The sequence below is a fragment of the Aulonocara stuartgranti genome (genome assembly GCF_965226115.1).
Source record: "Aulonocara stuartgranti genome assembly, chromosome: 17".
In the NCBI taxonomy this organism is placed as follows: Eukaryota; Metazoa; Chordata; class Actinopteri; order Cichliformes; family Cichlidae; genus Aulonocara; species Aulonocara stuartgranti.
In genome coordinates, this window is record NC_138953.1 from 4,279,526 (window position 1) to 4,300,392 (window position 20,867).

Sequence of the window (20,867 nt, forward strand, 5' to 3'; positions counted from 1 at the left end):
TGCCTACTGGTGGTGGTCAGAGGGCCCGGTGGCGCCAGTGTCCGGCAGCCTCGCCTCTGTCAGTGCGCCCCAGGGTGGCTGTGGCTACAATGTAGCTGCCATCACCAGTGTGTGAATGTGTGTGTGAATGGGTGGATGACTGGATATGTAAAGCGCTTTGGGGTCCTTAGGGACTAGTAAAGCGCTATATAAATACAGGCCATTTACAACGAATATGACTGCACATTTACTCCAACATCATCCTAGTGCAAAGACAAGTGGAAGCAGACAAAAACAACTAGCACGCATGCTACAAACTTTACCAGAGTCAGCCTTTAGCACATGATTCTCCTTACGGGGACCTGATATGTTTAATATGCTGCTGAGAATATAGCCCAGAAGAAGCGTATAGTATAGCTTTTATTTTGGAAAGAGCCATTTCTCTGTAAAAACCTCTATTTTCCAAAGATGAGTGATTTCTCGATCAGATAGATTAATTTTTTTATTTTGTTGTTTCAGCAACATTACATTTAAAAACTGTACTTTTGAGTTAAAATATATATTTATCATTTTAATAAATGATAAATTAAAAAGGCATGAACATTTTTTGTATCGAAAAAATATCGAACCGTGACACCAAAGTATCGAACCGAACCGTGAATTTTGTGTATCGTTGCACCCCATATATATTTATATATTGTCTATATGTCAGGTTGGGTCTTAGACTCAACCTCTCTGGGTACATCTCAGGCCCTCTAAAGTACGGAGGCCTATCTCCCCTCACCACACTCCCTGCCGGTGGCTGATGCCCTCAGACGTTGGTGTGTTGGTGGTCCTTGTCGTCTGGGGCTGGGCGCTCATGTATGTACCGGCTCACTCCTGGTGGCCGATTGGCGGGGCCGGGCGCCTGTGGCCCGGCTGGGCTCCTTCCGGGGGGTGGGATGCCCTCAGGCCTCTGGGCCTGAAGCTCGGTCTTCTCTGGCACAACTGGCTGCCGGCAGAGCCCGCGGGCACGCCACTGCAACCCCCTCTGGCCTCTGCTCCGTAGCTGCTGGGTGACCTCTCGTTTGGGGCTCTACTCAGCTCTTCCCAGGAGGGTGGCACGGTTCCCCCCCTTTTGGTGGTCTCCTCGGGTCCTTGTACTCTGGGGCCTCTGGATATCTGGGGCCTGGATCTCCTCCATACCTGCTTCATACCCTGGTGGACGGGGCTATGGCTCCCCACACTCCCTAGCAGATCGTTACATGGAGAAACCTTTGGAATGCAAGCATGCTGATCCACACAGGTATGCACACAGGTGTACACACGGGTGTTCACAGACGCGGACTACACCTTTCTTGGCTGCTGCCTCAAAGCACATTGTGCGCTGTCAATCTTGCGTGCTGCACAATATCGTTTAATATTTAGTATCTACTGTTATCTACTGCTAGCTAGTTTATTGTGATGGTGCTGTTTTTTATTATGTTTCTCTTTGTTGTTTGCTTTCTCTTCTGTTTTTTTTCTCCATACAGGTGATCCAGGTGTTTTGTTTGTTTTTCTTTCTTCCCCCTTTCTCACCGTCTCTTCTCCCCTTTGGTTTTCTTTCTCTCCCTCTCTTTCTTTCATTCTTTCTCCCTGTCCTATCCCCCAGTCATGTCTGTCCTGTTTGTAGCAACCGAAAATAAAATCAATTCATAATTATAATAAAGGTCAATCAAATGGACCAATATGGCAAGGCCATGATGATCCACTTGGTAAAATAAATCCGCTTGGCATCTTTCTTGGCCTTAAGACAACAATTCTGATGGCTAAAGATCCAAACGGGACACAAAAAAAAGAAAAAAAAAAAAAAGAAAATAAGTAATCAGTCTTGGTATCTGGGAGGGGCTCAGAGTAGAGCAGCTGCTCCTCCGCATCGAAAGGAGCCAGCTGAGGTGGTTCGGGCATCTGACAAGGATGCCTCCTGGGCGCCTCCTGAGTGAGGCGTTCCGGGCATGTCCCACCGGGATGAGGCCCCGGGGCAGACCCAGGACACGCTGGAGAGATTATATGTCTCGGCTGGCCTGGGAACGCCTTGGTGTTCCCCCGGATAAGCTAGAGGAGGTGGCTGGGGAGAGGGAGGTCTGGGCTTCTCTGCTTAGGCTGCTGCCCCCGCGACCCGGCCCCGGATAAAGCGGAAGAGGATGGATGGAATAAGTAATCAGTAAAGTAACGGGATTACTTTTGGGGAGAAGTAATCAGTAATTAGTTACTAATTACTTTTTTCAAGTAACTTAACCAACCCTGACTTTTGGGTTGCTTTGGCTGTACGTTTTGGGTCATTGTCCATCTGTATTATGAAACACCCTCAATATGACTGCTTTTAGCTGGATTTGAGCAGACAGTATGTCACTGAACACCTCAGAATTCATTCAGCTGCTTCTGTCCTGCGTCAGATCATCAATAAACACAGGTGTCCCAGTCCCACTGGCAGCCATGCACACTCAAACCATCCCACTGCCCCCGCCATGTTTTACAGATGATGTGGTATGCTTGAATCATGAGCTGTTCCACGCCTTCTCCATACATTTTCTTGCTATGATTCTGGTTGAGGTTGATCTTGGTTTCATCTGTCTAAAGAATGTTTTTCCAGACCTGTGCTGGCTTTTTTAGATGTTTGTTTTTTGTTGTTTTTTTAGCAAAGTCCAATTTATTCTTTCTCTTCTTGAGGCTTATGAGTGCCTTGCACCTTGCAGTGAACCATCTGTATTTACTTTCATTTTAAAGATGGCTTGTGTCACCTGCATCTAGAGCTCCTTTGACCACACGTTGTCTGTTCACAACAAAATCTTCCAAATGCAAACACCACTCCTCAAATCAACTCCAGTCCTTTTATCTGCTTAATTTATAATGACACGATGAAGGAATTGCCCACATCTGCCCACGAAATAGGCTTTGAATCATTTGTCCAATTACTTTTGATCCTTTTAAAAAGAGGGTGGCATGTGTTAATTAGCTGAAACTCCTAAACTCTTCATCCAATTTGAAAGTGGACCCTCAAATCAAATCAGAGAGTCTGCACATGATGTCGATGTCCATTATATAACTATAGTATAATAATTATTCCAATTATAATTGGAATAATTATTATAATATAATTATATTATAATAATAATATTAATAATATAATGTCATATTATATAATTATAACTATCATTGCAATATATTTCATATTTGGACATAATTTTCAACATGATCCAGGAAGTGGCTATAGGGCTGCACACACTGGTACTGAAAACTCATCACAGGTGCAGTTTGTTTGTTTTTTTGGGGGGGGGGGGTGTTAGATGACAGATTTCAGTGCCACTGCTTCTGTGCTGAAACCTGGCACTCTCTTGTTTTGAGTCTTTATCCCAAATTTACTAACCTTCCATTTACATTTGCTGTTAAGTTGGACTTTTATTTTGACAACACCAGAAAAGACGAGCTTAATTTGAGCCAAGAGAGGCAGAGAAACAAAGGAAATGGGAAATTCTATCTCACTTTCTCATTACAGCTAATAAGATCAGTAGAGGGGTTTTTTTAACATAAAGGGAAGAAGTCTAGCAGAGGAAGAGTGGTTTTTGATGGTTTCATAATGTTTTTAATGGATCATGGAGTCTGTTTGTGTGACGTCTCTATCAATTATCAGTACCATCACTGTGTGGAAAGAGAGATTGATGCAGAAGCTGGATTTGGAGTCTGGTGCTGGACAATTTACAAAGCAATAATACAACTTAAATAACTCTCTCACACATATAATGAAGAAAGAAAGAAAGAAAGAAAGAAAGAAAGAAAGAAAGAAACAATTTTCAAGTGTGGGGTAACAAGCAACCAGTACAGACCCAGATATCTGGTGGGTGGTTGTGGTTTTGCACGCAGGTAATGAAGAAAATAAAAACTGAAAACACATTAAACACAGATTCTATGACCTCTGCAGGGCAGTTTTAGAAATTCCATTTTGTTTATATAATGCAAAACAATCTTGTAAAGATCATTTATATTGTGGGGTAAAGACCCCAAAATATACAAAATGCAAGGCTTCTTATTCCATAGCAGTTGTTCCATTTAAATTTTAGAAAAAGTACTGTATAAAAATGAACCAGTTTGTCTTCCTGTAGGCTAATGATGGCGGGACAATCAAAGTGCTCTCTAAGAAAACTCATCCTCCTCTGAGCCCACAAGGAAGTGTGAAAGGTAAGAAATACTGAATGCATCAAACTAAAAATTCCACATATGTCTTCATATTTCAAACAAGAGCATTTAATTAAATCCATAAAATTTGTATGTATTAGTCATATGTATATATATACACACATATGACTAAATAAAATGACTAAATAATTGCTGTTGATCGCTCTCTGATATTTATATTTTCTCATCCAGATGACGAGAATTTCTCGGGAAAATACTTCCATTTGGTAAGAGACAACTTGTGTTATTTTTTGCAATACTGATTCATAAAAAATAATAATTTGGATCACTAATGCTTGGATTCAGATTATAGAACACATGTTGTCTAATCTGTCGGCTGGTGTCTTCATCCAGATCGATCCTGATGTAGATGAAGATCAAACAAAGAACCCAGAGAGGAAGAAGTTAAAGCTAAAGGAAGTACACCTCACCAAGCTGCTCTCTACCAAGGCAAGAGAAACTAGTTACAGCGCTACAGTATGCTTACACAAACAGCCACTAATACAGAACTGATACCAGAATCTCTCTCACAAGGTTACTCATAACCATGTGAGACATGGTTACATGGTTAACCTGGCTACTTTTAGTAACCTTCCCTTTTAACTGTCAGGAAAAATGGTTCTGATGAGAGAAGGTACACAAATGAAACACAAACTAAACAGGAGACTAGCAAAACTTGCTTGTGCCAAAACCAAACGTCCAAAGTCTCTAACTACCATGAGATGTGCAGATTTGAAGAACTCATTTAAAAAGCTTGAAAAAAACAAACAAACAACCTTTCTTCAAAGGAGGGTTGTTTTCTCACCTACTTATTTCTTCTGGGAGATCTGACAGTCATGTTTGTGGACTTTTCATTTGGATGTTCAAAAGCCCAAACACAGAATTTACTTGGAGCAACTCTAAATGGTACTCTGTAGTTTGCACAGCCCCCACATGCATGACTGACAACATGCTCCTGATTAGATGATCAGTGGTGTCCTGTGGGATCTCCTGAGGTCTGAGGTGCAACCTGGTGGTAAACTATTGGGTTTAGGTCAAATGAGCATGGGGAGGTAGTCAATGGTATCAATTCCTTCTTCCTCTAGGACAGGGGTGTTCAACTCCAGGACTCAAAGGCCTAAATCCCTGCAGGTTTTAGATGTGTCCTTGATTCAACACAGCTGATTTAAATGGCTAAATTACCTTCTGAACATGTGTTGAAGTTCTCCAGAGGCCTGGTAATGAACTAATCATTTGATTCAGGTGTGCTGACCTAGGGTGAGATCTAAAACCTGCATGACACTGGCCTTTGAGGCCTGGGGTTGGACACCCCTGCTCTAGGAACTACCGACATACTCTCCCCACAGGCCAGGCATTGTCTTGTACCAGGAGGAACCCAGGACCCACTTCACCAGCATTGGTTGACAGTGACTCCAAGGATTTCTTCTCAGTACCTAATGGCAGTCAGGGTCCTGCTGGATAACCTGTAGAGGTCTCCATGTCCCTTATGGAAATACCACCCCAGGCCATCAATGACCCACAACCAAACTGGTCATACTGAACAATGTTACAGGCAGCATAACGTTCTTCACGGTTTCTCCAGATTCTCTCGTGTCTGTCAAATGTGCTCAGAGTGAACCTGCTCTCATCTGTGAAAAGCACAGGGTGCCAGTGGTGGTACTCTTTAGCAAATGGCACTCGGGCACTAGGGTGAGGAGTAGTGAGCACAGGGCCGACTAGAGGATATTAGGCCCTGAAGTCTGTTTGATTAGAACCTTCTATGGCCCTGTCCAGCTCTCCTAGAGTAACTGTCCGTCTCCAGGAATCTCCTCTAGCTAGACCTGGGGCTTAGAGTACGCTTGGGGAGTGTGATTGTGTGTATAGTGTCTCTTTGTGTCTGTCTCCACGTTGGGTGAGTGTTGAGTAATTGCATATGCTCTCGCATGAGGGTGGGAATGGATGCCTGTAAGTCTGTGTCTATATGTCAGGTTGGGTATCAGATGCCACCTCTCTAGGGACATCTCAGGCCCTCCAAGGTATGGAGGTCTATCTCCCCCACCACTTCCCCTGCCATTGGCAGACGCCCTCAGACATCGGTGCGTTGGTGGTTCTTTGTGTCTGGGGATGGGCACCCAGGTACACACCGGCTCACTCCTTGGTGGCTGCTTGTCGGGGCCTGGAGCCTGGGGCTCGCTCGGGCCACTTCGGGGGTGGGGTTCCCTCAGCCTCTCAGCCTGGGGCTCGGTCACTCTGGCACAGCTGGCTGCTGGCGGAGCTCACGGGCACGTCACTGCAACCCCCCCTGGCTTCTGCTCCGCGGCTGCTGAGTGACCCCTCATCTGAGACTCTCCTCAGCTCTTTCTGGGACAGTGGTGCGGCTGCCCCTCTGTTGGTCTTCCTTGGTCTCTTGTGTTCTGAGGGCCTCTGGATGTCTGGAGTTTTGATCTCCTGCTTCATGCCCTGGAGGACGGGGCTGTGGCCCCCCCACACCCTCTAGCAGATCATTACATGAAGGAACCTTTTAAAAAAACAAGCGTGTCCATGCTCACAGGTGTACACATGGGTGCTCACACACACAAACTACACCCTTTTTGGCTCCTACCTCAAAGCACACTGTGCGCTGTCAATATTACGTGCTGCACAATAATGTTTAATATTTAGTATTTACTGTTATATTCCCATATATCATCGTGATGTTGTTTATTATGTTGCTCTTTTTTTTTCTTCTGCTTGTTTTCTCTTTTTTCTTTTTTAACAGGTGATCCAGATGATTGATATTTGTATTTTTTGTCTGCTTATTTTGTTGGTTTTTGTTTTTTGCCCTTTATGCCCGTCCCTCTTCCCTGCAGTTTTTCTTTCCCTCTTTCTTTCTCCCCTTTCTTTTCCCCAGTCAAATCTGTCCCATATTTAGCAAGTGAAAATAAAACAAAATAAACAATAAAAGGTATATCAAATAGACCATTACGGTAAGGCTGGGATGGTCTATTTGGTAAAGTAAATCCGTTGGGCATCTTTCTTCGCCTTTAGACAATAATTCTGAAAGCAAAAGAGCCAAACGGGACAGGCAAAAACAAAAAAAACAAAAGAAAAAGTAATCTCCTCTACTTTCTTGAAACTGTGCTGGGAGCTGGGAGGCACTGCAAACTTTCAGGCAATGGCACGTATTGATGTTCCATCCTGGAGGAGCTGGACTACCTGTGCAACCTCTGTAGGGTCCAGGTATCGCTTCATGGTGCCAGTAGTAACAGTGACACTAGCCAAAACTAGTGAAAAAACTAGGAAAGATGAAATGGGGGACATGCCAGTGGTCAGAGAGTACACTGTTTTAAAAAGTGTACCTTTGATCTTTTTTGCAAGCAGTGTATTTGGGAACCATACCCCAAAAAACAAAAAATAAAAAACAACAAAAAAAAAACGAGATTAATACTGATAAAGGTTATTTACTCTCTCTGAAAATTCCCAGATAAGACCTGAATGATATGATTTTAAAATGTGTTCAGCGGGTTGATTACTGGCTGCAGCCAAATACCTGTCATAGTAAATATGCAGTCTTTCTAACAGAGAGCAGAATCGCCTCTTCTTGTCATTATACCCTCGGACACAGGTCTCCTGACTCTAGGAGGAACTTTATCAAATTGGTTTTCTATCTTAAAATGTAGTAAAACTAACTGAGATGAATGAACAGAAACCAGCTCATTGCATGCTGCTTGTGAAGAAGCTGAGAATGACACTACATTCTCTCTCTTAGGTGGCAGTGCATTCATTTGTGGAGAAACTCTTCAGGTCCATCTGGGGCCTGACACTCAGCAGATCTCCGTTCGCTGTCAAGTACTTCTTTGACTTCTTGGACACTCAGGCGGAAAACATGAAGATCACTGACCCAGATGTCCTGCACATCTGGAAGACCAACAGGTACACGAAATATAAACATCAAAGAGCACTGGCCATAAGCAAATGTCTTAAGATGTTTCATGTTCTCATGTCCTTATCACCAGTTTGCCGCTGCGCTTCTGGATCAACATTCTGAAAAATCCTCAGTTTGTTTTTGACATGGAGAAGACGCCACATATGGACGGCTGCCTGTCCGTCATTGCTCAGGCCTTCATGGACTCCTTTTCTCTGAGTGAGATGCAGCTGGGGAAGGTAAGTACAGCACCGATCTTATCCCTAATTACTATTGCTAAACAAAAGGGTGGGTTTCATTTCGTTATGGAGAAAGCAGTCACACATCTGCAGTTTATTATTTGAGTTTTGCATCTTGCCACATATAATGCTTGATTTTTGCTCCATTTCAGTACGCGCCTACCAACAAGCTCCTCTATGCCAAAGACATTCCCAAGTTTAAACAGGAAGTGAAGATGTACTACAAACAGATAAGAGACCAGTCACCAGTCACGCCCGCAGAATTCAAGGATTTCCTGCACGAAGAGTCAAAGGTGAATCCATTTAGCGCTGATGCAGGAAAATCAAGGGTTTTGGAAATCCCAGCAGTGAACTAAAAGCTGTTTTCTTTTCAGAAACACGAAAATGAATTCAATGAAGCAGCAGCGCTCAAAGAACTCTACAAATTCATAGAGCGATACTTCACAGAGGTCAGTTCTTTTCTTTTCCATCTCTAAAACAGCTTCAACTGCCAGTTTTATGAGGTGAACAGATTAAGAGTAACACATTTCAGTTTGGCCTTGGTTGAGAAGTCTATGTCCTTCAAAAAGAAAACAACAGACATGAACCACACTTAATTTCGAGGAAACACAACCCAGATGAGTGCTCGGTGGATACAAATCACTAGACCGGAGTCAACAAATCAGTGGTACATACAGACAGATGAGAAAACCCAAACTCTTCTCACATTTATAAAGAATAGAAGGAGGAGAGGAGATTATGATATTCATTGGTCAGAAAAATGAAGGGAACACTCGGTTATCACTATATAACCCAGTTAAACTCCAGCGATATAAACAACTGTATATCTATTTTACCAGCTTTCGTGTAAATGAAAGTGAGGTGTACTTGTGATGCAACCCGACCGCTAAAAAGGAAGAGTTTTCTAGGTGGTGGCCTCTGACCGTTTCTCTCTTCTTATCCCTCCTGACTGATTTTTCTCTAGTTCTGCTTTTTGCTTGTGTCACTATTGGTAGCTTCACAGCGTAGGTTTGCCATTTGCCCCATCAGTCAGAGGGGAACCAGTGGCCGTTCTGGTGTTCTCTGGCAAATGTCAATCAAACTGCACAGAGCTAGATGGGAGCACAGTTCCCACTAAGGCTAGGGTCACACTACAGAAAACAGTGGTTACAACAAAAATTGGTCACGGCTTAAATTAAAAAAAAAAAAAAAAAAAAAAGGGGGGGGGGGGATAAATGGCAATATGTTATCAAAATACTCTGATCACTGCAAAATGTTAGAAATAACTGAACCGGTCCTCCATAACTCACATCTTATTTGCTTTCCCTTGGACTAAGATGTTGACATTGGTGACTTCACTTGTGAAACCTTGTGACACACAAGGCTGCACCTGCAGAGGAAATGTGTTCAGGCCTGACTTTATCGGGTTATTTCCTGTTCTTGGGTGCAGAGCAGCACTTTTTAAAAACAGATTTCGTTTACTGTTAAAGCTTCAGGCCATTTTAAGAGACCTCAAAGCCTTCTTGAAAAAACATTCCAGAGGCACGGGACTAACAAGCTAAATTGTTCCTAATTTTGTGCCCTGAAATATTTTACAGTTAAAGGCTTATTAAGACAAGTTTTTTGTACACCAGCTTTTTATACTGAGGTTTAAATGACACTTTAAACACTGCATTTTCTAAGGTGTCTTTGTCCCCTTTCGTCTGGCTTTTTTACAGATCAAGCAGAAACTGGACGAGAACGGAGTCCCTGCTGAGCTGAAGGAGCAGCTACAACATGTAAAGCAATCATTTGATGGACTGAAAAGCTGCTCCTGGAGTTGAACCATCTGTCTTTTCTCTAATAGGAATAAGCTGTGAATATCAAGCAAGGGAGTGAACCTCACAGAGGATGTTTCGTTTACCGAAAGCTTTTTGTATCTGATGGACTTTCACTTTCTTCACCAGCGGAGTAATTGTTGTTAAAACTCATGAACCCAAATGCACAATGATTCCAGCCAAAGACATGTCAGGCACAAGGTTAATGTACAAATATTTTAATACAGTTCAAGTCTGTATCATCATTGTGCAACGTAGTCCGTAGTGTCATCTGTATGACTCCTCTGTATTTTTTCCCCCAACACAATGGCTTTATAACAAATGTAAACAAGTTTCTTATTACAAAATCCAGCCCTGAGGATATCATGTGAAAAAGTGCCAAGGTATCACATTTTAGACATATAAAATGTGGAATTCTTCCAATAAATGTTTTATTTTTATACAAACACAGTCCGCTTGATTTGAAAGCAGGATGTCATCTCAAACTGTGCTCGTACTTGAAGCCCCATGGGAAGTAGAAACAGTGTCAGAGTTCAGGCTGGGGTGTGGTGCTCCGATCTCTTTGTACCAGAGAGCCCAGTTCCTCCAACTGCTGCTGCTGGGCACTTTCCAGATTCTCCAGCCTCTGACGCAACAGAGAGAATTGAGAACCATGATCTTCCTGAGAGGAGAAAAGGATGCGGGGAGGCAAAGAAAGAGATGCAAGGAGAAGTTATAACATTATAGAGACTGCTAAATGAACTCTGCAACATAGAGTCAACTGAACACAGCTGAAGCGCCAACAATTCCGATCCTGTGTGATCGCAGAGTGCAAGCAGCAGTGTGTTTCAGGAGAACAAGCACTAGACTCTTCATTAGGTGCTCTGTCTGCAGTTTTAAAGTGAATCCTAAAATCCACCATGAGCCAGAAAAGCATAAAGTCGAGTTAATATGAGCGTTCTCATCACAATGTGTTAGTAGCCTGCCAGTGCACTCTCTATGGCCTGTCAGTGTAAATTGACATAGTGCTTTACTACTCTGACCACTCATTGCACTTTTCATCCAATCACATATATGTTCATCAACCCTTATATACCTATAGTGGACACGGACAACCTAACGAGCCACAGCTGCCTCAGAAAGAGCGGATAAACAGGCCATTATAATAATCCGTAGTACTGGGCAACAGTCTGAAGCCACAGCAACAGTTCCACAGGCTTTCTGAAGCTCTTTCAAACTTTCAAAGAAATGTTGGTTAAGCCGTTTAATACTGAGCTTTGAATCATTCAAGCAAAAAAAGGAATCTAACCAAAGAGATGAAGTGTACAAGACACTCACTGGGTTGTTACCAAACTGTCCCTCAGACCCGAGGAAGACGAAGGGGGCCTGTGAAGAGGTCAGGAACGCAGGGCCTGCACTGAAGGGGCCCTGACCGCCAAGCAGGAGGCGCCGAAACTCATTGTGACGCCTCTGCAGCTCCTTCAGCCGTTTGTTCACTTGAGCTTGCTCCTGTGAGAACAATAAACGCCTGCACACGAGAGAAAAGAGCATACTGACATCGAGCCCCCGTAAAGTCAGTGTGGCTTCATCATTCAAGGCCAAAAAGTAAAAAAATCCATATTGTGAGCCATTTCCTAATGAAACAGTAGAGTGCGGTGTCTCAAAAGTTGATTTGAACACATCATCTTGTACTAATAAGAAATCTGAAATGATTCTGTGTTCTTCTCCAAATTGGCAAACACTGAGCCATCCGACTTCAAACTCGGCAGATGCATTGCTGGCGAACTGAGCAAATGCGGTTTTGGCTAAAAGCTAAGTTGTCAAGTGACTCCTCTGGTGTTATACACTGGCTTTTTGTGTTTGTAGTTTTACTGAAAACTGCTCCTCCAATCTAATAGGGCCACTGTTACAGAAATCATCTTGTCAAAAATAAAAACAAAGCAACCCGAGTTACACTCTCCAGGCTGCACAGTTTTTAAAAAAGGCGATCACAATTACTTTTTAACTGCAGCAGCTTCCAGTTCCAGCTCCTCAATCTTGGCCTCCAGCAACTGGATTTTATCCTGCAGTCTCTTCTCTTTGTTCTCTGTCAGCGTTTTTCTCTAAACACACAAAGACACACAGACACAGACAGACACAGATAGATTAGCTGCTTTCTCTGTTAAAACTCCTAACAATGTTAAAGTGCAAACAAACATTAAAAGGTCCTCAAGTCTTCTTGTGAACATGTGTGTTAAAAATGTTTATTTATGACTGAAAAACAGCACAAAGAAATGTCTGAAAAAAAACAAAAAAACCGTTAAAAGCATATGGACCTATGCACATGCAACCCCTGGAAATCACCAGGGGTTGCATGTGCATTAATGACAGATTTTTGTGTTTTTCCTTTTGTTTTAAAGAACACAGATACAAAAAAATGGAATAATGATTTTTTTTCTTTCCTAACTTCAGGCATATTTTTTCTATTGGATTAAGTTGGTCTGCCTGCATCAACAGAAGCTTTACAACTGTTCATGCATCAATACAACTTGTGCAGCAAACCTACTTCCTATCTGTTAAATGACAAAAACCCTCAGCAGTACATTTACTGCTGAGGTAATGACGCCCACATGGTTACTTATATAGCACATGAGTGGGGAAATGTGGTTTACAAGTTTCATCTGAATAACACTGGGGGGAAAAAAAGTTTCATCGGCCTCACCTCCTTGGCTAACACAGATTCACTGCTTTCGTCCAGTCATCCATGAATTACATCACGTAATTCAGCTTTTTTTCTTTTTTAATCAGTTCTGTCACAAACATCAATTCCCTTTTTTTCACATTTGTTTTTCACTTCTTTTGTTGCATATTTTCTGTTTCCAAAAGGCACACTTCTTTCACTTTTCTGTTCTGATGCTTTGACATCTACCAGTTAACTAAAAGTTTTCCTTCCTTATAGTTTTGCTGACACATGCTCGAAATTTCAGACACAGCAGACTGAACAGCCAACCGATTACTTTCTTGCAGGAACTATATGAGCATTTTTCATGTTACGACAGACAGTTTTCTAGCTCGGCCCGTGCTTCCTTTAACACAGCCAGGTGCAGAAGCCTGTTAAAAACTGCAAACTCTGTTAGCTGTAGACTGTGTTGCTTATTCAGTTTTAGTACTGAAAATTAGAGGACAATTACATCAATTTGTGCTTCACTTGATAGGGGGAAAAAAATGGAGCATAAATTAATTTTTTTTTTAACTTTTTGAATAATTTATAAAGCCAGAATTTTCAGCTGATAAACAAAAGAAATGTGTCATATCTGTGATGTGTTGTCAGTCTCAAGATTAGGAAAAAGCTTGAATGATTATAATCCACATGTGGTGATTTTACTGTTTTTGCCAGGGTGTGCCGTAAAAGGCAGGGAATGAAGAAGCGGTACCTTCTTTTGAGCCACCGCTGCCCTCTGCAGTTTGTCTTTGACCTGAGAATATTTCTGCTGCAGCTCAGCCTCTCGCTCCTGCAGCTTGTGCTTCTCCTCCAACCACTCGATACGACGCTCCTCCACCAACCTGCGGAAGGAACAGACAGAAAGAGGATGTGAAAGGAGCAAAAAGCCACTAAATTCATGTTAAAATGTTTTGAGTGGTCACTCAGACTTGAAAAGTGCCATATGAGAGTGAGTACATGTTAAACAAGGGTTGTCAAACATAAGGTCTGGGAGCCACACTAAGCCCGCCAAAGACTCCCATTAGTCGTCTTAGTTCTTTCTTACAATTTGAGAGCAGATAGTCGCACTGTAAGACTTTTCTTTATCGTGTAGAAAAACTGAAATGTATTGTTGCATACATTATAACAAACTACCTCAGGGATCAAATGTGTAGTAAAGAATTCTTTACACTGACAGAACGGGGTGTTTCACTGGTCGGTCCTCTTCAAAGTGGGCTATATGTGGCCTACCATGTAAAATGAGCTTGACATCCCTGTGTTAGACTGGGCAACTGTGCGGGTGTACCTCTCTGCCTCGTGCTGGCTCCTCTCTGCCTGTGCCCGGGCTGTCCTCAGCTCCTCCCTCACTCTGTCCAGTGTTTCTCTCAGTCGTCGGTTCGTCTCCATCATGTCACTTTCAGAGTGAGACAGCGCCTCCATCTGCACACCAAGTTCCTGGTTTTGCTGTTGTGTCAAACAAACAGTAATTATTACTGCAGGCATAAAAACTACCACTGTTTGTTTTGGGTTTTTTTGTTTGTTTAGTGTCCAAATAAGACTTTATGGTTGGTTGGTTGTGTCTTACTTGATGCAAATCAGCAATTTCTGCTTTCTGCCTCTCCAGCTCCTCAAGCTGTGAGCTCTGCTGCTGTACCTTAGTCCTATGAGATAAAATAAAAAAGGTATCAGACAAAAACAACATTTAAAAAAAGCAAGAAAAAAGTCTCCAGGTTCTATGCCTGACACATATTTTAGTAGCTGACCACAAAATAGGAATAGAAAGTGAAAGATGATAAAAAGAAAATCAAGATCAATCATAGAAAGTTCAACATGTCACAACCCCAGTTCTACTTTTATGCAAGTTTCAGATATCATACAGCTACTCCTCATGCCCCAGTTTTGCCCTCTTACTAATGTAACTGTGGTTGTCTTGCAGCACAAACCTGACCTCAGGTTTTGCAGCTCTCTGCGTGCTGTCTCTTCACCCTGCTGGGTGCTGCGGAGTCGCTCCTCCCACTCCTCCTTCTGGGCTTGATCTGAGGCATCATGCAGCGCCCTCTGCTGTTCTAGTGCTGCAAGACGGTTCTCCAACTCTAACCTAGCAACATCAAATTGAAGAAAAGGGGTGAGATAGACTCTGTGCACCTTAGCATATGCTACTTTCGTTGGGGAAACTCCTGTATAGCGCCTTGTTTCCAGTGTGATATTCGCTCCTTGTTTGGTTTTCCAAAACAAGTCAACCAAATGGATGAATCAAGCGGCGATTTACATTTCACAACATGTCTTGGGCATTTACTGAATATATCTGTAGATGATGTACATCGACTTGTCGATATTTTCCCCCCGCGCCTCAGAGGAAAAGAGAGAAAAGATTAAAAGGTTATATTTCTCAGTATTTGTTTACTTGCAATTTTGAAGGTAAGTCACAACATAACCTTTGTTAACCAGCAATCATTCATTTATTTTTTTCTGTGGCTTTTTTTCACGGTTTGTTGACATGGTGTGTAGGTCTGTACTTGACTAGCTGATATATACACATAACGGGGGAAACCTTTGACTATTGTTCACCTGTAGTTTGAATGCTGAGCATTTGCTTGTTTAAATCATAAGAACTGTCACTACACAGAGATGTGCTTCTGTATGTGAACAATGTGTCTTCTGATTTTGTAATGCAGGCTCTGCTTGTGTTGAGTGATGTAAACAACCAATCAATCTACTCTCTTCAAACATCAAAATTGATCATTTGATTTTTTTTTATGACACAGCAATGGTGAGTGTTCCCACCTTCTGCTCTTTGTAACTTAACGTAATCTTTCCGTTTTCGTGTTTTGGACATGATTTTGGAGTCCATCTTCCCAGTAGCAATTGACCGCAAAATAAAGCTACCGGAAATGTACAACCCTACATCCGGCCTTAAAACAGGAAGTTAGCATTTTCTCGTGCACAGAGATCAACAAACAAGGAAGCTTCAATAACTGATGGTGTAACATTGTTAACAGGTGGTTTCAAACTGCAAGAATACATCCAAATCACACATCGGACATATGAAGGCGACTCTCACTTTTCCTCATGCAGGGCTGCCATCTTACGGAACTCTTCCTCTCGAGCAGACTGCACCCTTCTGACCATCTCCCTCTCCTTTTCCACCAAGACTTCCTTGTGTCGTTCAACCGCTGCATTTAGCACCTCCACGTCTGCCTGCAGACCTGAGACAGAGTTACTGGGTTTGAGGGTGATAAAGGCTTTCCAGTCTTAGAGAATGAGTAGATTTATTTTCCATCAGAGCTCTTCTTTATCTCAGGAAAAAGAAACTATCCATATGGTTTTCAGACATTTACAATACAAAGTCAGGTTAAAGTGGGGTATGAAGACAGTTTTCTTGCATATTTCTGGCATGCTCTTTTACGTGAGAGAGCTGGATGAATGTGAAAAGAGAAGAGACCCATACCATCAATCTGTCCCTGCAGGGTGTCTCTCTCTCTCTCCACCTCCCCTTTAGAACGTGAACACTCCAGTTTGACGCTGGCTATTTCCAGCTTATGCGAATGCCTCAGGCTTTCAATCTGATGCACAAAAAACATGTCAGATAGCCCTTTATTTCCCCCCCAAAAAAACTTCTTAACACAAATGTAAATAGCGAGATATTACAACTGGGCTCATCAGGCACTCTTTTTGGCTGCAGTGGTTATTATTATATTTACATGCTTCCAGCTACCGTTTTTGCTCGATGACAGCTCGTACTTTTCGAGTCTCCTTTTTCTCCCTGCAGCACAGACTACACTGCCCATGAGGCTACATTCTTTAGGGCTACGCCTGTAACACTCTGCCTATTGCCTTCAAATTAAATAATTTTTCAAATAATTTTTTAAAATATTTCTTCAGGTCATTATGTAAGTAGGGGTGACATGGGCCACGAGATTGAGACACAGACATTAGAGCCTCCTAATGCGTGTTTTGTTTGGGTTTCCACCGGCGTGAAATTACCAAAAATAGAGAGGGCATAGCCTTATATATAAAACAGGAAAAGACCACCATGTAATCCATTTTTTTTAAATAAAGTAACTGTATTCTGAATACCACCCCTTTAAACAGTAATAAAGTAATTGTAACGGGATACAGTTACTCATATTTTGTATTTTAAATACGTAACGGCGCTACATGTATTCTGTTGCTCCCCAACACTGTCCATTGTCAGAGTTCAGGGTCAGAGACCAAAGAACAGTGTACCTGAGAGGTGAGAGAGCTGACCTCTCTCTCAGCTTTGTGCAGTCTCCCGGTGAGCTGGCTGTTCTGCTCATGGCACTGGTGAAGCTCGCTCTCCATACGCTCCAGCTGCAGACGCAACGACTGGCGCTCCGCCTGTCACATCAACCAATCAGATCCATCAGTTATGATGAACACAAATACTCCCAAAAAAGGAAATCTGATCACTCTGCAGCTATGTTTATTATAATGACATGAAATGAGCCACCTCCAGTGACTTCAGTGCAGCCTGAGACTCTGTCAGCTGTCTGATCTGGATGCGCTGGACATTCTCAGCCTGCTGACCCGAATTTTCCTTCTGGGCTCTAAGCTCGGCCACCTCTGCCTCCAACCCCTTCAGCCGTAGGTGGAGCTGAGCTTTCTCTCTCAGAAGGGCCTCTACTCGTTTCCCATCACGCAGCGCATCTGAACCTTGATACTGAGCCACCAGCTCCTCTCTGTCCTTCTCCAGACGGGAGACCTGATAGTACAATAATACAAGTTTAAGAACTTATTTATTTAGACGTGGGTGAGTCACAACAAATTAAAATCATGCCACCGCTCACTGCACACAAACCAGCCCACCTCCGCCTCATAGCGGATCTTCCTTTCCTCCAGCACACGAGCGTGTTCCTCTCTCTGATGGTCAAACTGGGACTTGAGAAATGTGTACTCATACCGCAGCTTGTTGTACTCAGACCTGTACTTCTCCGTCTCCTAGAAGAAAGAACATGGAAATTAGCTGCTCTTTCCTTTACTAGGGCTTTAAAGGACCTTTAAAACTCTTGTTGCTATGGACTTTATATGCACAGATTCAGTAGAAGTGTTAAATAGCCCAGCAATTTCATTTTTCACTATAACCCATTTATGGCCATTTAGTCACGTGCATTATCATCAACAAACTAAGAAAAATGATGTAAAAACAGTTCACATGAAATAGCATCTTGTTCCAGTACTTCCAATTATACTGATTCCCCCCCGAATGCAAAATCTCCCAAGTGAAGAAATACATTAGCATTCAGGGTTGTGGGTGGACATTGTGAAATAAAACAAAAATGTGATAATGTCATCATCAGGACTTAGGAAAAGAAAATCCCAATGCATTTACACCGGGCCGCTTAAAGCAACACTGGATGCTGTTGTTAAACTACAACATCCTGAATATGGACTACAAGCAGAGACATACTGCCTTGTGCAGTTTTAATGTCTTGCTTCATGCATGCTGTATATAAAGCCAACCCCAGTGTATGATTATGACTTTATTGCAGATGCTGGACTGGAAATGAAATGGCTGTTACTTTCAGTTTAGCTTGGATCATTTATTCATTTTTTACTAACGTGACGCTTTTGAGTGCCTTAACAGATATATTAATTATAATAATGGCAGCTGAGACCTTTGAATGACATTTTTCAAGCTATAAAATAAATATATTTTTATGCCTTTCTTGTTTTCTCTTCTGAACATCTGGGGATTTTGCAAAGTTGTTTCTCTTTCATTTGCAAAAACTAATCAGAGTGCCTGACCTCCTCCAGCTTGTTGAATCGGTCTCTGACTGGAGCCTCCATCTCCTGCTGCACCTGAGCTCTGAGCAACTCCAGCCGCTGAGGGGTCATCACCTTTTAAACACATAAGCACACACACATTTTCATCCAGAAAGATTACGATGAGAAATAAATGTCACTTTATTTGGGTGTCTTTAATATTTAGGAATGTGCAAATCTTACAGGGAACAAAAGCAAGAACGTTAATCTTCACTATCTAAGACTTCCCCTGATCTTGGGGGTGGTGTACCTGCAGACGAAGCTCTTCCAGCTCCCTGGCTTTGTCCAGCAGCTCTCCACGCAGCTCGGCCAACAGCAGTTGCAGTTTCTCCTGCTCAGACTGTTTGTCACTCAGCAGGCGCTTCAGCTCAGCCTGTGCCCGTGTGTACTCATCCTGCAGGCTGCACAACGGACAAAGAAGAGAATAACCAAAATTTGCCCCTGACACATTTATTACAATCTTCTGTCCTCTCTAAAGTTTCCACATTTTTAGCAGTGTTGGTAAGAAGATAGCATTTTTGTTTCCAAGTGATCCCTACACAGACATATAGTGTCATTAAGTATCAAATAAAATTTGTTTTCACCTGGTATGTTCCGCCTTTAATGTCTGGTAATTTTTCCTGTGGTTCTCACTCTTCATTCTCTCGTCGATCAGCATCTTCTGCAGCTCCATCTCTGCTCCCCCCAATCCAGTTGACAACCCCAGCATGGCTGCGGGCTTCCCCATCCCCGGTTCCAAGTTTGGCAGATGAGGAGCCGACTGACCAAGGGTGGAGGAGGTCATCTCACCTCTACAGGAAAGATCCCAAAACAAGAAGAGACAAAAATTAAATAAATAAATACATTTTTAAAAAGGTTGGGTAAACCAAGCAAAGGAACAGAGGTTTTCAAAAAATCTCTTCCTTTGTAATGGTAATAAAACTGCCTGCAGTGTAGTAAAGCCAGAGATGACTTGGTGGCTTTGTTGTCAGTTAGTAACCATGGTGGCTTTAAGAAGAACCTCCCCAGCTACTTATTAAAATCACAGCCTCTTAGCATTGAAAGCTCTGCATCTGTCTCAAGTGATTAGCTGGCTGCTGGCTCTGCTGCGGATACCAGGGGCCGTGATTGCCACTGCTACATCACTTCAGCCTCAAGCACCCCGACTAATCCTAAAATAATTTCAGACTATTGCCAGTTGGTCAGAAATTAAAGAAATGAAAATAGCAGAACCATGAACTCTGGTAGTTGGTGAAAGGTCTTCGAAATTAGCTCTGTACAAAACAGCTACAGCTAATATTACAAATTCTATTATTGAATTATATTTCAAAACATGTTCCCCTGACATTGTCCACCGTTTATTTTAAATATCGCGCCGCAAAACATGCTAACTAGCCGCCTAGCCGCTCCAGTGGGTCCGTTATCGGACACTTACTACTTCCGCCGTTTTCTTTTTATCTTCTGTGGAAAATACTGTGCTTCACTGCCCATGATTAACACTGGCATTCTAGCTACATTTCTAACGAAAACAGGCGTCACTGAAATCAATCTTACGCGGTTCTTTAAGCTGTTGTCTACAAGCTATCGTTGGTTGGCCATGTACCAATGGACAATGCTAGCTCTAACTTATTAACATGGGTAATAATAAGTAGACGTTCTTGCACATTTGTAGTTCTAGCGACGGAATAGAAACCCATAAAGTACCGTTACAGTATTTTCCCCAGATGTGAGAAGGTGGTTGCCGAACAGCACTTACCTCCCGAGTTTGAGACTTTTTTCTTACTTCCTTATTAGCTATTTGTTTTGCTAGCTGGCTAATCTGTAAACTACAAACTGTGGGGTCATGGGTAGTGTTTTCCAACGTATTTCTCGCGAGATTGAGTCCAACTTGCGCGACACTTCTTTCTAAAGGAATTATCATTAATCATGTTCCCTACCGTCTATTTACCGACATAAGCAAACATATTAAACATAGCATCGGAAATCTCTGCCTTTTAATGTATCCGTCTTTTATATACATTCTGAGGCACCAATATATATCTGTATTTTAATTTTATATTTAGAAACAAAGCTGGTGATAAAGGAGAAGCAGACGGGATACAACTCGTCAGCAGAAACCAGCAGCTTCAGGTTCATTATGAGTTCATTATGTTACTTCACAGTGATGGCTTGTTGCGTCCTTGTTTAAGCATTTGTCACAGTTTAGTGCAAAAGCTTTGAAACAAGCGTTCTTTTCCTGTCCAGCACGTCCAGCAGACAAAGGAACAGGACGAGAAACTAGCAAGAGATCAGAAGGAACACTCGCTTTTTGTTGTAAACAGTTATAAATAGTTGCAAATATATTAATAAACTTTCAT

At 42.4% G+C, this 20,867-nt stretch overlaps 2 protein-coding genes across 5 annotated transcripts in view; one reads left to right on the forward strand and one right to left on the reverse strand.

The window, feature by feature from the left end:
• Window positions 1-10,534, forward strand: part of plxnc1 (plexin C1) — a 32,875-nt gene extending 22,341 nt beyond the window's left edge. For both annotated transcript variants that reach the window (XM_082511098.1, XM_082511099.1), the window contains exons 25-32: window positions 4,098-4,173; window positions 4,363-4,397; window positions 4,525-4,620; window positions 7,898-8,061; window positions 8,145-8,292; window positions 8,445-8,585; window positions 8,667-8,741; window positions 9,990-10,534. In XM_082511098.1, coding sequence (XP_082367224.1) covers window positions 4,098-4,173; window positions 4,363-4,397; window positions 4,525-4,620; window positions 7,898-8,061; window positions 8,145-8,292; window positions 8,445-8,585; window positions 8,667-8,741; window positions 9,990-10,094 — 840 coding nt within the window. In that variant the 3' untranslated portion in view covers window positions 10,095-10,534. The remainder of the gene's footprint in view (window positions 1-4,097; window positions 4,174-4,362; window positions 4,398-4,524; window positions 4,621-7,897; window positions 8,062-8,144; window positions 8,293-8,444; window positions 8,586-8,666; window positions 8,742-9,989) is intronic.
• Window positions 10,291-20,498, reverse strand: cep83 (centrosomal protein 83). Of its 3 annotated transcripts, none has more exons than XM_082511106.1 (16): window positions 20,267-20,498; window positions 19,116-19,322; window positions 18,782-18,932; window positions 18,514-18,606; window positions 17,575-17,706; window positions 17,219-17,470; window positions 16,975-17,106; window positions 16,196-16,310; window positions 15,809-15,953; window positions 14,696-14,845; window positions 14,333-14,408; window positions 14,054-14,211; window positions 13,481-13,610; window positions 12,066-12,169; window positions 11,406-11,595; window positions 10,291-10,749 (listed from the first exon to the last, which is right to left on the reverse strand). In XM_082511106.1, the coding sequence occupies exons 2-16, from the start codon at window positions 19,313-19,315 to the stop codon at window positions 10,615-10,617; spliced, it is 2,163 nt and encodes a 720-aa protein (XP_082367232.1). In that variant the 5' UTR covers window positions 19,316-19,322; window positions 20,267-20,498; the 3' UTR covers window positions 10,291-10,614. The 3 variants fall into 3 exon arrangements, with proteins under 3 accessions (XP_082367232.1, XP_082367234.1, XP_082367233.1); XM_082511108.1 differs by lacking the exon at window positions 20,267-20,498 and adding an exon at window positions 20,215-20,244; XM_082511107.1 differs by lacking the exon at window positions 20,267-20,498 and adding an exon at window positions 19,946-20,157.
• Window positions 20,499-20,867: the final 369 nt, after the last annotated feature.